We start from the raw sequence: 18,539 nt of genomic DNA on the forward strand, positions 1-18,539 counted from the left end.
CAAGAGAAACAGATAAAGTCAGCTTAGGAGAAAGTCAAATCAGCACTGAGCAGTCCGAACAATTGCTTTTTTCTTGCACGATGACTGCACATGAATGTTATTTTAAGTCTTCAGGCACAGCTGTAACTCATGTCTCAGAGAGCGGTGCTTTCTATCCATGTTTATTATCACTGCTGTTCTTCTGGGAAGCTTTCCATTTCTTGTAAGAAGTTGCTTGCTGTGCACATTGTTTCCTTGATGCCAAAGTCTTAGAAATACTGATTCTGAGTGTCATTGATGTCTGATGCATTTATTTACTCTCCACTGTCCTCAGTAAGTGCTTTCAGTACTGTTTAGATATGGCCCCTAAATAAGCTATACTAAGTGATAATAAGCATAATGTATAGTATATACAGAAGAGCGATCAATACAGTATACACAGACGCTCCGGCTGCGTAAAACACTACAGATTAGCTCACGCAGTCAAGCTGTCAGTCAATCTTTATCTGGATATAACTTTTTCAAGCTAAATGTGACTCAGTGCTTTACAAAAAACTGTCAAAGCAAGGCATGAAAACGAATGACCATACGGATAAAAGCAACTTGCTGATAAGAGCAATATATCCATAAAATTAGCAATAAAAGGAAAAAAACAGACAGAGAAAGAGCATATTAAAATCAAGTAATGCCCAGAAAAGTTCAATGAGATTTATATATGCTCTTCTTAAAAGGATAAGTTTTGTGAGAAGCTGCCGACGTTACAATTTTTAGTGTTTCATTCACATCAGCTGTCAGTGTTGGTCAGACCTCCAGCTAGACCTGCTTCCACTGACCACAATTAGGCTGAAACATATCCTTAAACACCCTGCTTCCAAATTTTGTGGCACTCAGACATATCAGTATCAACAATATTCAGCAGATGTCGCTCTTAATACCGTTTAGTGGTCTGCTCAGCTGAACCATACCACGCAGTTATAGACCAATTAGACAACTGATCCCCTCGGTCAGCTCAGAACTGATGAAGGCTCTTCAAGCGAGCTTGAAGAGCCGAGTAGGGCACATCTATATCTGTAGCAAACAAATTAGAAATTGAAATCATCTCTTCCAAGAAGCCTCCCTGGTGAGGTGAGGTGAAGCTTAACAAAAGGGGGAAGTAGGAGCTCTTTCCATATGAACCTACTACCCTAGATATGAAGCTAACGACAGACAAATGTCCATCTAGAGCACCCCTGAGGGTTCATGTAACACTAAATGCAACTCTGTTTAGCATGTGGCAGAAAGCAGCGATGATGGTGTACTGTATGAGGCTGTCCAAACAGCTACAGACACATGTTAGAAGCATCTGAGGAACACGCTCAGTGACATCCATCTTAGCTGTGCAACAACTAACTGTTTTCAACAGGTGGGTAACAGCTTGTATAAGTACTTCTTAAGAGTTTCCGGGCCAGTAACTGTGGTGAGGATCGGCATATTTAAGTCAAAACTGTAAAGTGGTTCGATAGGCTCCAGTTTTACAACCATGAAATAATTTGCTGTTATTATAAGAGATTATTTACCTATTCAATTAATACCCTCATGGGAAATGTGTAGTAAATACAAAACAAGGCCACATTTCCCCAAACTGCGGGCTGATATCGGATCCATAAACCTTTCCAAGTTTGAAGTTGGGCTTTGCGCTAAGCATGTATGGAGAAAGGACACTATGGTGAGCTCTTTTCAAAGTAGGGCTGTGACGTCTCTTAGAGCGTGTTCTCATTTGTAACGGAAACTAAAGAAGCCCCAACTCGATCTGAGACGTGCAGCACTGGACCTCGAGCACGAGCACAGTAACATCAGCTTAAAGGTGCATGCGTGTTCAAATCAATGTCCTTAAAAACCCTGAATACTAAATCACCCAAGCTCATTTAACTATGTAAAATAACCCATAATTGCTTAAAGATGATATACAAAATAACGGTATGACTCAGACTGGCTCAAAACACAAGAGAAAATAGATGTGATTCATGTTTTCCACTTGGCTTGTGTAATATTGTCGCATCTGGTTGTTCATTAACTTATGTGAGGAGGAATATGGGCTTACGAGGGCAACACAGATAAGAACAGCAGGGCTGAAACTTTCTTTAATAACACCTCAGCCGGCTGCATCACAACCAAGAGGCTGGTATTTAAAAAATAAAAAAAATAAATCTATGCCCTCATTTACATGGATTTAGAAAAAAAGTCACTCAGTTCCTTCATTTCTTTTAAATTTACGTCTTGCGTGACGGGGATTATTAAGCATTTTAAGACTTTGTGTTTTTTTTTCTCTACACCTATTAGTTGCTTCCTGTTTATTTAAGCTATGATTTACCTTCGATCGGAGTCACTTCACAGTGTGCGAATCACGTTGTTGATGAGTTTACATTTACATCTGGTCATTTAACAAACTCTTTTATCTCAAGTGATTTTCTAAATTAGCTTCTGAACAGTAAAACCCTGGCATAAGCATTAAGTACAAAATCATAGTTACAGGTCAGAGTGAGAGCAAGACGGGCAAATGAGTTTTTTAAAAAAGCACTTAAATATAAAAACGAGTGCATGGTAGGCGACACTAAAGTGTAAAAATGAACACAACCGATACTTTCAGTTGTCAACAGCAGTGTTTTTGAAGCTTCTCAAAGGATGAAAGTACAAAAACATATTTAGATCAGTTTAAGAAAAGGGATTGTCTAATTACTGAAGGAGACCTTCGCTCTTGACAACCTGCTAAATGCAGGGAAGGCCGACACCTGATATTTAACAAACACTGCTTGGTAGGGGGACCCACAGGGAAGGTAACACACCACCGTATACTGGAAAAGGTTTACACGCTTCCAAACGCACACACACACACACACACACACACCAGCATGTCCGCAGATGGCTGGCATGACTGTGCGCTGCTCTAGTATCATGCTGTTAAATTTGAATCCACAGAACTGGGCAGTGCTACAGACCACCAGACTATCTGGAGTCAGGGGGAACATTTCAGAGGCACTTTATTTATACCAGCAAGGGGCACCGCTTTTCCCACCACTAATATTAGCCTCAGTAAATACTTAGGCCGATCACTCATGGTGCTAACAGAATAATAAAAACGGAGAACTATTCTAAAGTTAAGTTGCACACAAATGAACGTCGGGACCCACAACACGGAAGGGAATCCGTCTTTTTCTAATTCCCACATTTCTTGGAAACTCATCTGCAGATGGATTTACTGCAGTGTAACTGAACACCTCTGAATGTTTGTCCACATTGGCCTTGTTAATTGCATGACTTAGCTGTACAGATCTTCTCAGTTACTGGAGGTCGCTGCGTCTTGTGAGAAGCCTAATTGCTTAACCCGAGTAAACAACGTTTTAACGACCTGAAAAGCAACGTAGTGGAAAAGAGCCGTTTTATTGCATCGTTTATAAATCCATACAAAAAAAAGAAAAAAGAAAAAGAAGTAAGGCTCATCGTAACCTTACTTGAACTTGAACCTAAACTTTATGTTAGCTACATTAAGCCAATGAAGCTAAATTTTGCATTAAGGTTGAGTTACTTGTTATTTGTACTACTACGACAGCCAACAACCATTCATTTAAATTCTGTATGTGGAAACTGAGGTTAAAGCAGTTTCCTGAAGAGTCAGACCAAAGCCTTGACCCAGGTCAACAACGTTGTTGTTGCAGATCCACGCCGCTCCATCCTTCAATACAGACAGTTTAAGACATTTCAGCTCATTCCATCAGTCAGGCATCGGTTAAAATGAACACTCACCTTGGTTTTTAGACCTGGGCTCTTTGGTGCATTATATCTATGGTGGGTGTGAACGTCAGAAACAGAACCGGGAAACTTTGCAGGGCAGCATGGGGACAGGTGGATGTGCACATGTGGAGAGTAAAGGTTGCTGAGCTTTGGGTTCGAAACGTGACATGAAATTCCAGTGTTAGGGTAGGGCACCTCAAGGGAAAAGCTCCTTTGTATGGCACGATGACAATGGTTTTCCTCAGGCCTGTCTTGGCCTTTTCCTGATAAACAGAGCTTATTGTTTTTCTCTGATGGCTTCGTTGAGGAAAACAAACAAGCAGAGGTACTGCGATACAGTTTTTTGTGAGAGTCGTGTTCACTGTCGGGGTGTTCGGCTGGGTAATAAGCCTCAGGATATCGCACGTTGACAGCAGCCATGGTTGTAGCTCCCTTCGACGATATCATTGGTCTCTGGTGGGCAAAATGCAGCAGCACGCTGCTAGAGTGACGATTATATCTGTCTGGAACCGATGACAGCTCCATCCCAGTACTCCTGTCCTGCATTTTACATTTTGGTTCGTCCTGTAAAGGAATATTAAAGTGCACCATATGTTTCATGTCCCTAAACTCGGCTGAACAGCTCCCTTTTGACTGACGACGGCCACTTACTGCAGCGGTGGTGGACCCTTTGCAAGTCACTCTGTCATCAAACTGTGAGAAATCACTGGCAGATGTCTGAAGAGATGACTGATAAGACCCCCTTGTCGGTGGGAGAGCAGGCAGAGCCACAGGACTTACTGGGGAAGCAGGTGGGGTGCTGCAGGGGCTCTTTGGAAATATTACCAAGGAGGAGCACCGTCGCAGCGGGACCTTGGACTTGCAGCTGAGCAGACTCCTCTCCTGGTTGGTCCTTTGCTTTTCTGGAGCCTCGGGCTCAAAGATGCTGTTGCTGCTACAGTATCCGGCGTCACTGGCCATGCTGCTGTTACACGAGCCTCCGTCCGAGCAAGTACCTGCTCCACCTTCACTGAGTCCCGGGTCTCCATCCTCTACACTGCCATCCAGCTCTCCACTGAGCTTTCCGCAGGGCTGCAGCGAGATTTGCAGAATGCTCTTCTTATTACACCCTCCAGTGTTAACCCTAGGGATGAATACTGAAGAGTACTGACTGTTGGCAAAGTCTGGTGACAGAGGAGTCACCTTCAAGTGGACAGAACTCTGCGCCAGACTCTCTGCGGGGCTGTGAGCTGACACATTAACTCCACTCTCCTCACCATGGCTGCTGAGGCTTTCTGACAGGGGGTCCGTGTTGCTTCTCCTTGACGCAAAATGCAAGCGGAGCCGACGTGCCATTTGTTTAACTCTCTAATCCCTGCAGCGCCACAGAGGGCTGCATGATCGAACTTGCTGGTAAGAAAAAAAGGGAGCAAAGCAACTGCTTCGCACTCCGCTCTGTGATCACAATCATTAGTGGCCGTTCATTGCTAAAATAGCTCCTGTGACAACCTACATTCCTCTGCAGGCTGATCTCAGCTCTTAGTCAGAGGTGGTTCTGTTTGGAGACATGACCCAAACATGCGACCTTTGAAACTAGAGCGATCTGCACAGTTAGCTCCTTGGGGAAGCTTCAACCACAGACAGAAAACAAAAAAGATTCTAAAACATAAAAGACAGGTGTTCTGCTGCTGAGCTGCTGTCTCTTTAGCTTAGTACCCCTTGACTATTCCTCCAAAAGTGGAGACAAATTAGTATCACCTTCTCTCTTCTGCAGCCACTTAGCTCTTGTTTACTCCTTGGGAAAAAAAACAACATGGCAGTCCTCCATGCTGCATCTCAGACCGAAGCTCAGTCACACTGCTTAACTGCTAAATCTGCTTCAGGCCACTCACTCAGGACTCTCCTTCCTGCCGCTGCTATGCTTCTAATGTTTCTGCTGCTCTGTGCCCCCACAAATATTTTTACCCACTGCTATTGAATTACAGGAAATCAAAGAGAATGACTTTCAACATAATTCGGCATCAAAACGGGGACTGGGTTTCACGAAAGCACACCATAAAAATACCCCAGCCTGTGAAAATGTGACAGAGATGCCAAAACTGATTCTACATGGCAATGAAACGTAAATAATGCAAAAAGAACATTTAAGCTGTCAAATATTGCAGAGAGTGCCAGCTGAGCTGAACGCCTCCTGCAGGGAGCAGGCAAGCTGTTGCACACTATCTGCTCGACGAGGAAAACACAAGAAGATACGAAGGAGAAAGAACTGTGATCCTGTGACATTACAGTGACATGACACCAGTTATGCGACACCTCATGTAACAGTCAGAGCTGGTCTGATTCCTTCTCCGTGGCTGTTGACAGTCCAATTTATTAATGGCAGCCTATTGTGAGCCTGACTGACCTATTTCAGGGCATTACACTGCATCCAAATCAGTTTCAGGGTAATGTTTAATAGTAAGAGGCACAGCCAGGATAAAGACATGAGTCACTGGAGAACACCGCTGCCGTGGATCTCATCACACTTTTTCTTTTTTTGAAACAACTGAGACAGACTGCCAGGAAACCTCGTGACTGGAAATTAAGAACTCATGTGGCCAATACCTGCAATTGATGGTAATGTGTCGGCCATGAGATAAGATTGGTGACTCACGCAGCATATTTACACACAGAGTCACCGAGCATGATGTCACATGTCAATAATACAGCGGAGCTGCCTGTAAAATACACAATAATTTGGCATTAATGTTAAACAAAAGAAACACTGAAAAAGAAACATTATCAAAAGTTTCAGAAGAAGAAAGAGTCCAAGGCATAGTCACTAAAAACTGTGAGGTGTGGTTTGATTAGAGGCTGGAAAAATCAGTTTGCAGGCGCAGCTGCAGTAAGTTGAACTAACTACTCTCTGAAATGTAATTATTGATGGGACTGCAGTAAAATGTAATCCTATTATGTTGTAATGGAAAAAAACTGACATTCAACAGAGTGGGGAAGGTTAAAATTGCTCTTTAATCAAAACACAGGAACGTTCGTGTTCTCGGCCAAGATCTACACCTTTTCACCTGCATGCCTCCAACTCACATGAATCCCACCAACTGTCCCCATTGACTCCAATACGGCATAAGAGCAGGATTCTCAGACAAAGTATGACCCAACTCTTGCTTTTAATACATCCATCTGACCACATTTTGTACAGCAGATTCCCGAATGTGACACCGATGCGTGTGGGAAAGCCTTAATGCTCGCAAGGACACAACTGTACAAACAGGAGTCGAGTTTTTAGCAGCTGTGCTTTGAGACAAAATCTCAGTGAATGTTCAGTCTGAGTGAAATAGAGTGTGGCATTTAATATCACCGTGGCAACCTCGGCTGCCACTTACAGCTGATGGACATTTGATAATCAGCAGCTTCTCTCATCGCTGTCTGTTTACAATCACTTTGATAGATTCAGATTAAATTATTCTGCACTGAGCATGAGACAGGGGACGGGCGGTCTCAGCAATCCCACCCCAAACTCTATTCTACAGCAAACCTCAATCAAGAACAATCAAATAAATGACATAAAGCACTGGAGGAACAATGGCACGCAGAGTACATGTTAGGAAAACTACTTTATCTGAATTTTCCCTTGTGAAATGAATAAAGGTCTCCCTTTTTTTTATGCTAAAATGAAACATTAACAAAAGCCTTTGCTCATTGTCTGGTTTTAAAATCACACATCAAATCACAGCATGTTTTACAAGTATGACAAAGTCATTTTTATTGTTATTTTACTCCGTGAATGTGTGCATTTAAAAGCACTTTGTTGTTGTGTCTGCATCTTCCACCGGGCCGTAGTGATATGAGCTGACGATATGTAAAATCCAAAACAGTAGAGCCCTTATGTTTTCGGCAGACAACATAACTGGCAGTACTGGCAAAAGAAACGAGTTGGAAATGACCCGAAACTACAACCACAACTGACATCTGCTCTGTGAGAAGAGTCTCTTTGACATTGCTACATCCAGGTTGGGCCTTAAATTTCTCCCTTACCGTTGTATTTTAGCCAAATCTAATGAAAAAAAAAAGATCTTCTTCTGCTACAACTCCAGGCAACAACCACCACCAGTAGGGAACTGAAAAGTTAGTCACATCTCTGTGGTGGAGTTTAGCTTTCATATGATCAGGTAAGTGCTAACTACAACCCTCACAAAGACACATCTGAACCTGTATCTTGCCAATGTAGCAAAGTCTAAATGATAGTATCGGTAAAAATATAGGTGAACTTCGCAGAACATGAATTTTTCCTTCAATGTCCAGTAGAGCAATTATGTCTATATCTCCATGAGTTCAGCTTTCTTCAGCAGTAAAAAAAAAAACAACAACCTCGTCTTTCAGAATCTCTACATGCAACCCCAAAACTGCTCTTTACCATTTCATTGTTTTCCCAATAGTCATGTGAATTCATGATGGTAATGCATTCAAGAGGAGGTAACCATAGCAACCTCTCCATACTGTGTTGATGGCATGTGCATACCCTCTATTCATGCTGTTTCTGGAGGCGAGACAGGGCTAAGCAGACATCCTCGTGCCAGTATGCGAAAACATTAAGAGGGGATTGTCTTAATAAGTGTGATTTTTCAACAAGTTATGTTTTCAACAAGTCTGTCTGTGCATGTCAGAGCATCTCCAGCTGTTGGTAAATCAACATGGAACCAGGAAGGGCCACACTGTTGTTAAATCACACCGGGCTGTGGAGTCTGTGACAGTTTAGCTTGGAGTTTAATCTGCTCGGCATAAATCAAGAGTGCATTTTTTCTCCCCCTGGGATTAACTGAATTACTCATAAGAGGCAATAATCTACCTGTAAAAGATCAGTCAAGTGTTGTGCTGCCTGAGGCTTTCACCACTTTTGTAAAACATACACACTGTGAGAGCTTTTTATAGCAATCTGTACATCACACTTTCACATCCCTCACAGTTACAGTGAAAACCAGCTCGAAGTCATGGCTTTCTCTCTTGAGTGGATCACGAGTATTAATGAGTCGCCATACCATAAAACTAGATGAGGATCAGAGGTATCTTATAATGGCACTGTTTGAAAAATCCAATGTTAGGTTATAGAAATTGTCATTACTCATTGTCAAGGGAACAATAAGCATCTAAATAACATGCCTATGGCCCAGAAAAAGGGAGAGTTTCATTCTTTCATCGTGCCGCCAACAAGACTAAACAGGAAATGTCTCCAATACTTTTTGGCCCTGTTCTCAATCTTTCAGATAAACAGTGACGTGCACTTCCACAAAAACCCGTTCACAGCCCGGACACACCCTCTGAAGCACTACAAAATCTACCTGGAACATGATGAGGCAGATGTGAGTCAGTCCCACCCTAGTTTTATTTTAACATGTGACAGCAAACTTGTGACGTAGCGACATTCCGCCAATCTACAAACAATTGCACATGGAAACAGAAATGAATAATGATTGACTGTATGTATGTCAGACGCAGATATTGTGCAACAACTGTTACAAAAAGACAAAGAAGCAAAGCTCGACGAGGGACTTACAACAATAAGAACCATATAAGCTTTGAAGGAGGGGAAAGAAATAGTCACATGATGTTGTTTTCCCAGCAGAGTATTAATAAGAGTATTACCTCTTACAAATGTCATACTGTGTGTGTGTTTGTGTGTGCACATGACTGGCTTTTAAAAACTGATTGGTTAGAAATTGCTGTGCTCCGACTTGCTCTTATAGGAGCCGAATTTGCTGCAACTCAGTAATTACTCAACAGACTTTACCTGAAAGACAGGTTGGTGAACACAGCCTTAGTCTTGATTGGGCTACATTTCTAATGTAGGATATATTACTATTACCTAAACACTAATACAAATACATTTGATCAAATATGCCAAAGCTTGGCTGCTTTAGTCACCGCACTGGCTGTGTCTTTGCTTGAATTTTCCTCAAGCAATTATGTTTTTTGTTAAATGAGTCAGTTCTGGTTTAATCGCCACAACTTCTAGTTGCATCATGGCTAAAAGGCTCATTAAGAAAATAATATACTGGTTAGTGTAGTCAGTGTATTTCAAAATCAACATGTGCCTGTATGCAAAGGTGATATTTGCCTTGGTCGAAGTCAGAACTGTGCAGCTGCTCAGATACAGATGCAGTTAGCAGCATGTGTGGTGCTGTTTCTCAACCCTGGCTGTTCATGTGTCTCAGGACCTGAGAAAGAGGCCGCAGCTCAACTGATATCCTGCAACAACCAAGTACTCCTGAAACCCATAACATTAAAAGGCAACAGAATATTAGACACTGAAATCAAACTTAATCACACAATTAAAAACATCAGTTCTTCCCCAACCACTTGCAGCTGCTTACAGAAACTATTTAGCTCCATCACAGTAAGTGATACATGACTCTCAATCTTCATCTACACAGACGTTAGGATGCCCTTAAGCCAGCCAGATTTGCCTTTATTTACAGCACAGACTAATAAGGTATCTTTGGTTTCCAATAATATCACACATGTTGTGGGAAAATAAGGGCCCCTGCATTTTTGACAGGAAGACAAACCAAAGTCAACCTTACACTGACTAGTGGATACCCGCATCTACAGAAATATAACACATTCCCTTGTTTTGTTTTCATTGTCTCTTGTAGTATATAAAGCAGGTTTATATAAAAAAAAAAAAAAAAATGCTAATTCGTTTCAATCTCCACTTAAAGCAGACATTAATCCTGTTCTTCAAACACAAAGACGGAAGCAATTCCCAATACTTTATCCACTTATCAGACATTTAAAAAAAACATTCGACAGCACAATTACCTCCACCAGAGAGCTTTTAAAAACAAAAATACAACACCAGAACTGCGGTCGCCATCTCTTACGTAGCAAAGAATCCTCTTTAGAGCAATTACAGGCAGAAAGCCAGTCTCTCGTTTGTTTTTTCTTCTCCAGTAAAGTCTGCACTGCACATCTACAGGAGTGACGTGAACTGGCAAAGAGCTTTGGAGGATTGTTAACATTTATATTTGAGTTTTCACAACAGGAAACAGAGCTGAACAAGCTATTCAGAACCGCAGCGATTAGCCTCGTCTGAGGATTTTACATTGTTTCCTGAACAAAACCGATGTCATCATTTTAGGCTTACGGGCCAGCTTTCAAGTGTTATCTAGTTGATCAAAATGTACGAAAGCCGATGGATCTTTAAGTGACTCGCTTACACTAATATGCTGCCATTTAGTCCGGTAAATACAATAAAAAAATACAGTTAGCCGTTCTTTGGTCCCTGTGTACTACATTTCCTGTTATCTTAAAATGTAAACATATCACTGATGACCATCGTATGAAACTACACTCAGGTAGAGGGGAGGAGGTGCGTCTGCTTTCCAGGTTGCAATCTGTTGAAAATGAAGACCATGGATAAGGTCCTGTTAATCATTTCATCCTCTCCTCTTCTCACATAACAAACAATGGAGCCACCTGCTCAGGCTGGATGCTACTCTTCTGAAGCCCCTTACTTAGTATTTGCTGAAACTCCTCATAAAACCTTTATATTTGCATCTTGTAAAGAGATAAACAAGAGCAACGGTAATAGATGAGAAAAAGTTGGGGGGGGGGGGGGGGGGGGGGGGGTCATTTTTCAAACCTATCAACAAATCATATAAAAGTTGAAGAAAACTCAGTGGCTCACCAGTCGGTTCTCATCAAACACTTCCAACAACAGGCGATGCTTGCTGGGGTCCACCTGAAATACACACAGCGGATTGTTATGTGAAAACTGTGAAAAATCGCCTGGTGGAAGTGCTGTAAACATGAGCCCTGCTTGACAAAGCTGACATTTGTATTGAAAAATTAAGTGAAGCAGGCCTTGAATACATGTATATTCCTAATACATCCATGTAGGCACAACAGATACATAACTGCATGATGAAATCGTGACTAATGTTGAATTATCTAAAGTCTTACTTACTCTGAAAAAGAATTCTTCGTTCCATTTTGGATCCAGAGTCTTAATGACGGAAAATAAATAAGAACACGTCACATATCCATCGAGTCCACAAATGGAGCAAGTGTAACTGAAACTGCAGGAGTGCATCTACTCACCTTTTTAATCGTCTTAGTCTGCAGACTGGTGATTTCTCCATTAACAGGATCATAGAGAGACAGTCTTGTGTATGGATCACTGCGCCACAGAGAGCAGAGCAGAGAGAGCGCAAGAGTCAAGTTTATAGACATTCATTTTAAAGTCTAAATGACGCTCTTCTGTCACCAGCGTCGGCCTTATCTCTGAGCTTTGGCAAAGGAAACATTAATGTTTGATCTTATCAGGACTCGGAGCACAAAAACACCGACATAACAGTTCCGGCTGCTCGCGTAATGGCTGCAATTCCATTTTCATAATGATCTGAGACACTGACTGTTCATAAAAACCGTGACCATCATTGCCATTACTTTATTCATTACCCAGCCCTAATGATTACTGTGTTTTGTCACAAACAACATATTACATTGACATGCAGTAGATTTAAAGGCAAGATAAGTCCCTGAGCAACAAACACACTAAAATAAAAATCAACATTTCTTACTGGAACTAAAGGTTTTGGAGAAGTTTGGATTTCAAAGAAAGCTAAAAGCAGACAGAAATATAAGTATGGAGAAAGTGACACGTTAAAAAAGTGGAATGTGCAACTCGTGTTGCTACTGCCTTCTCTCGGGGGTGAACCAGCGTCACAGATTTGTTTGTCTGGATGTCCCGGACGTTATTATCAAACTTAATGTGGAGAAAACGGAGGTTTAACGGAGGCTTCTCTTTTTAACAACAAAGTCCCTCAGTGGCCTTTCAGAGAACGGTGGACTACAGAAGATTAACTAAACCACTGACGAAGAAAACAGTGACAGGTAAACACCATCAACACATACCGATGTGAGGATGATGGCTTGCGAGTTTGGAAGAAAAAAAGTAGAAACATAACATTTGGTGAAAAAGATGACTGGAAACTAATTTGATTATTAGCCATTTATTTAAGTAAATAATCAAGTAAAGTGTTCATATCTCAAAAAATATCATTGTAAATGAAAGGGACGCGGGTTGTGGATGCTGGTTAGATGAAATTGTCTATTTTAACACTGACACTAGAAACCAATTATCAATTTACTAATTGTAAAATAATTGACCAGGTGACTGATTTGTTGACAAAGAGCTGAAATGTCGATCTGATTAGTCACTTAGTTGTTGGACCACTAAAAATCTGAAAACCATTTAGCCAAATCACTAAGCTTTATGTCATAGCTTCAATAATACGTGCCTTTTTTTGTGTTGTGTGGCAGTAAAACATCTCTCTGAGGGTTTAGGACTGTTAATAAGACTAAATGTGACATCTGAGGATGTTAGAATCATTTACTCAAGTATCGAACAGGTAGGTTAAGCATCTCTGTTACTTACCTGGCTCCAAGAATATCTTTTTTGGCCAGCCCAATACCAGCGACGACTTTCACTTTCAGGATTCTGGATCCATCCTGAATAAACAATGAATAATTAATGTAATAATGACAATTTAATTGAGAGGAGTGCTTATTCAAAGCAGTCTGGCCACACTTTGTCATAAAATTACCTGATCGTAATCATTTGATTTGACGGTGAAGAGCTGGATCAAACTAGCACAAAAACACCATATTTCTATCACTACTAGTTTCCACTCGTTTGTTTCTACTTTGTCTGCTTTGGTTTAACAGCAGCAGCTGCTGCTTATCTCAGGGTACTAAAGTTCAAATACTCAACCAGATGCATTTCAGTCGGGGCACATTTTGGTTTTCAGCCAAATAAAAAAAAGGACCAAAGTCGATAACTTCGAGTGGGACATAAAGACTGTGACCCACTGTTTGAATACCAGTAAAATCAACATTTAACTGGCATAATTTACTAGTTAAACCCAATTGTAATGACTATGATCCTCACATTGAATATCTATGTAATAAAAGGATTTATAACCCTACCTATAAACCTGACATTTTCATTACTGGTGAACAATATTTCATATTAACTGTGTTGTTGTGGCAGAGCAGGCGCACAAACAGGCGTCCAGGTTTGTTTCATACAGGTGGACGGTAGATATGAATATCAAACTCGTGAGGGCTCAGACAGCTGTTGCTGTATCATGACTCCCATCTCGTGCATGTCGTGCACAGTCTGAACGCGATCGCTGTTTAGTGTGCAGATGATGTAACATCCCGACAGCGCAAGGCTCCTCCGTGCATTTCCACCATAACCACTGCCTCGCTCCTGGTTTTCCTGCGAAGTTGTGAATCATCGTCAGATTTCGCAACCAGTCCCATTGTTTTGTAACTTCAAGGGGCCTCAGTGTATGTGTGTGCCTCGTCGCCGGGGGCCCCTGGCCACTGGCAAAACAGTAGCTATACAAATCTCAGTCTGGTGTAAGTTTGTGTTGACGGCAGAGGCGTTGACAGCCCAGCTGGTTTCCTGTTTGACGAAGTGCAGCTAGCTGCAAAGTAGTTACAGATGATCACTTGTATCGATTTTCTGGGGATACGTAACACATCGATGTAGTTGGGACTAAACTCCCCGAATCGCAGGTAAACCAGATAGTGAGTTATCTGTCAAAGCGGACATTCAGATCGATCTGCGTCTAGTTTTCTGTACTGAGCATTAACTAGTTAGCTAGCTGGCTAACGACCGGTCACGTGAGCAGCCTCGTTAACAAATGTGTAAGTTTACCTCATCAGCTTGAAGTCCTCGGATTTGTGAAGAAACTGCAGCCATAATGTCCTCGTCCTTCTTCTTCCTAGAGAGCGACGAGCAGATGAGGACAGCGGTGTATGCGGACAGCAGTCACTCCTCAGGTGTTCAGTTGCTCCTTCGCCTCTGTTTCCTCCGTCTGATACCGTGCGCGCGCGCGCGTGTGTGTTTACGCTCACAGATACCGTGAACCTGACCGAGTGGCTTGCTGTGGCACCGTCGTCACTGGCATTGCCCATCCTCCTCCTCCTCCTCCTACTTCTCCTCCTCCCTTTCCTCCTCCTCTTCCTCCTCTTGTTTCTTGTCACTGCTGCAGCTGGAGGAATCCCAGAGGAAAACAACAGAAAGCTAAACTGAGGGCGTATTTACTGAAAACATTGTGCAGGAAGTTATCCTATTATCAATTCGTAAGAATACTGTAAGTGGAAGTTATGCATCCAAACGCAAACTATGTGCAACAATAGTAACTTTTTTTAACGAGACAAATGTGCCCAAATTTCCCTTCTCTTCCTCTTCTTATTCATCAACATCATTACTATTATTATTATTATTATTCCACTTAACGTGGAACTTATTCTATTCATACAGACTGGAATATATGGTTAATCGTGGTTTAAGGACGTTTAAAGTGTCGTTGTAAGTTTATGAACTCTAGATTTATATAGGTTATATGTGATCAGCTTTTTGTGATCCATATGGCATGATGTTTTCATGAAAAATTAATTCCATCACAGACATTTTTTTTCTTGTCATGAGCTATTTGAGGCACGTTGTGGATCTTGAATGTGAACAAGTCAACCATGGAGTGGTTTGTGAGCATGATGGTCAAAACTGCCCGTCATCTACATAATGTAATGATGAAACCACAAAGTGTGTTCAGTCAGAGGCTTCTTCAGCTTTGTTGCATCAATGAACAGAACAGGAGGTCAATCCTGCCCACAGAAACAGCTACTGACTAATCTTTGTTTATTTTATACTGGTGCAACAATACTATTGTCCTTTCAGGGAAAAATAAAATATTTCATTTCAGTTTTTAAAAAATGATTCAGTATTATAGATATGCATATATATATATATATATACATATATATGTACATCTATAATATTGAATAACATATGGTCGCCTCAGAGTGCTGGAGGCGTACAGGTCCTGGAGAGGTGGAAGATTGCAGCCAATCACCTTCTCTGCAGACCGAATGACAGGCTGCAGTCTGCCCTTGTCCTTGGTGGTGGCAGCAGCGTACCAGATGGTGATGGAAGAGGTGAGGATGGACTCAGTGATGGAGGAGTAGAAGTGCACCATCATTGTTCTTGGCAGGTTGGATTTCTTCAGCTGCTGCAGGAAGTACATCCTCTGGTGATGTTCAGCTCGCATTTCAGGTCCTGAGAGATGATAGTTCCCAGGAAGCGGAAAGACTCCACAGGTTATACTGTATGAAATGAGGTATGTGACTGTGTACTGGGGGAGGCTTCCTCCTCCTATCTTGTTAGAAACCTTGGATGCTTAGAAGGCATCACACTGTTACTTCTTTATCTTCTGTCTGAACCTTGATTTACTGAATGTCTTTTGACCTTGTTTGGCTAGTGATCTCATAGAAGGAGATATAAATAGCGATAGTATAATTTCTTGAACTCAGACAACTCTGGGTTAGCTTTGTGATATGTTGTGCAGACTTGTCTCCTTGCTGCAAGAATAAATGTTTTGTGTTAATTGGCTTCAGCGAATCTGAGCCTCATTAAGGGAGAATTTTCTTGACAAAGCCTTACCCCACCTGTGAAACATGGGCCAGGAGATCGTGTCTTCAACGACTGAACAGTGGCAAAATATTAGAATATTTGTCTGTGAAGTGGCTCAGAAAGTAGACGGAGACAGAAAGTAATTCTACCAAACAGTGGTTGAATAATATGGATGTTTTGTGATCGCTAAGTCAAAGTCGTGACTTTTTTTCCAATAGAAATGCTGTAATAGGATCTGAAGTTGTTCATTCAGAGTGCAACGGCCATAGTTCTTACACGCTTACAACATGTAACGCTGGTACTCAAATCACCTCATTAGCTATTAGATAAAATCAATTTTATAATCGTCCTGATAGTCTTTAAGGCACTTAATGGTTTTGTCCTCCTGCACGTTTCTGCTCACTGTCTATAATCCTCTGAGGTCTCGGAGGTCATCAGGTTCAGGTCTTCAAACTGAACCCAGAATTAGATCCAAGTCTGCTGAGTTTGCTCTCAGTATCTGCGGTTCAGCTCTCTGGAACAAGCTGCCTGCCGACCTGTCTACACAACTGTGTCTGCATTTAAAGCTAAACTTAGTATTTTTCTGTTCAGGTTTGTGGTTAGTTACTATGTGTGTGTGTGTGTCTGTGCGTGTGTGCGCGTGCATTTGTTTATGTTTGCATATGAATAATTTCTTGTACAGTTTGATTCACAAGTGTCTATTTGATCGTGTTTTGGGAGTCTGCAATACATATTACACAGCTGTAATACATGTATTTAAATGTAAAGTACGTTTACTTTACATAAAATGTGCTGCAGAAAATAAAATGACTATTGAAATGAGTGTGGAAGAGCTGATGCATCAAGCTGCATTTATTGATGAACAATAACTGCTGCAATAATGGTAATTAAAGTTCTACCACTCAGATATGTTTAATAATGATTTTTCTATCTAAATTTAAAAAAATAAAAGACTGAGTGTGATGCTCTTAAAACTCTTGTTTAAATGAATTTTCTTAATGTGATTTTAAGACTTGCATTGTAACTTGATTAAGTCATGTTTATATGGAAATATAGATTGCATTTGAAATCACATTTCATGACTGATACTGTCAGTCTGCAGCTGCTGTGTGGAGTTCAAAGAGGAAGCTTTGACTCTCCAATTGATTTAAATTGAGATCTAAAGATTAATTTGTTCGATATGCAGCTGCGTAAGCGGTGAACTCTAATAATGTTTTCTGAGTTTGAATAAATTTTGTGCAGTGGACATTCTCTAACAACATGCACTAAGGAGTAGGTATCAGGAGGTGTTTTATGTATCAGATCACATGTGTGCAGAACTTTAAAGTCTTACGAGTCTTCTCCCACTTATGCAGTGCAGTCTCTCACAGTGCACCAGATTGTGTAGTGGTGAAATTGCATCACTCAAATGTCATAGATTAGCTTTACTGGGGAAAAATGAGCCAGAGGTGACAACTCGGAGGCTGTCCAAGACTGTTTATGCAGGAGTTGATGTGAAATCAATGCTTTTTCAAAGTCTGACGCCCAGTAAAAGAAAGGGCAACGATCACGATGAATAAGTCAGGTAACGCTGTGCTGCTTAACCAACGTTTTTGTCGCACAGTTGGTTTCCTGAAAAGGTAGTAAGTAGATGCAGTGCAACAGATTCCAAGTGAAAATGGTGTGTTTTCAGTATCTGAAAGGATGTAAACATGCAGAGTTGAATTTATGGTCATTCCAAAACCAGGACCAAAGTTAAGAATTAAAATCTGAGAGTAAAAGCGGTTTCACTGACGTTCAGCATAGACGGCAGTTAGTTGGAGAAAGGCAGAGGTGCTTTAAGCTCAGTCGACGGTCAGTTTCTCTCTGAACTGGTGTTTGGTGCAAATGCACAAACAGCATCATGTTTGAGTTCATGTTTCATACAACTGGAACTGGTTTCCAGCTCAGGTTCAAACATTATTACAGCTCACCAGCAGCCCACAATTGCTACTATGGTTGAGGAAAAAACTTTCTCCATAAAACACTAATCACAAAAGACATTGACGGCACTGACGGCTGAAATACATCCTGCAGCAAAAGAAATGTTCATTAAATGTAATTAAAGAGTTACTGTGGTCGTTTTTTCAAGTTTCAATCAAACTATAAAATGTCCCAATATTTTATCTTGAGACTTCTCACCAACATGCTGACACCAGCCTGTTAAAATTCAGTTTACAAAAGGGAAAATAATATGAAAAATATATTTTCTTTCTTTTCATTGTTACAGCAAACACCATATTGTCTACATACATATTAGCTAATTGTAGCCTGAACTGATTTGTTGAAGCCCCCCCACCATAAACCCACTTCT

General features: G+C 41.2%; 1 protein-coding gene across 5 annotated transcripts in view; it reads right to left on the reverse strand.

Moving 5' to 3' along the window:
• The window catches only part of nedd4a (NEDD4 E3 ubiquitin protein ligase a), a 29,445-nt gene extending 14,724 nt beyond the window's left edge, over positions 1–14,721 (reverse strand). For 3 of the 5 annotated variants that reach the window (XM_072380510.1, XM_072380508.1, XM_072380509.1), the window contains exon 1: positions 3,760–5,274. In XM_072380510.1, the coding sequence (XP_072236611.1) occupies positions 3,760–5,082 (1,323 nt within the window). In that variant the 5' untranslated portion in view covers positions 5,083–5,274. Of the gene's footprint in view, positions 1–3,759; positions 5,275–11,407; positions 11,462–11,686; positions 11,726–11,820; positions 11,900–13,159; positions 13,234–14,449 lie in introns of those variants that run through there. The other 2 variants (XM_072380512.1, XM_072380511.1) reach the window with 2 other exon arrangements.
• Positions 14,722–18,539: the final 3,818 nt, after the last annotated feature.

The sequence above is a fragment of the Leuresthes tenuis genome, unplaced genomic scaffold (genome assembly GCF_036924035.1).
Source record: "Leuresthes tenuis unplaced genomic scaffold, fLeuTen1.0.hap1 SCAF_2, whole genome shotgun sequence".
Classification (NCBI taxonomy): Eukaryota; Metazoa; Chordata; class Actinopteri; order Atheriniformes; family Atherinopsidae; genus Leuresthes; species Leuresthes tenuis.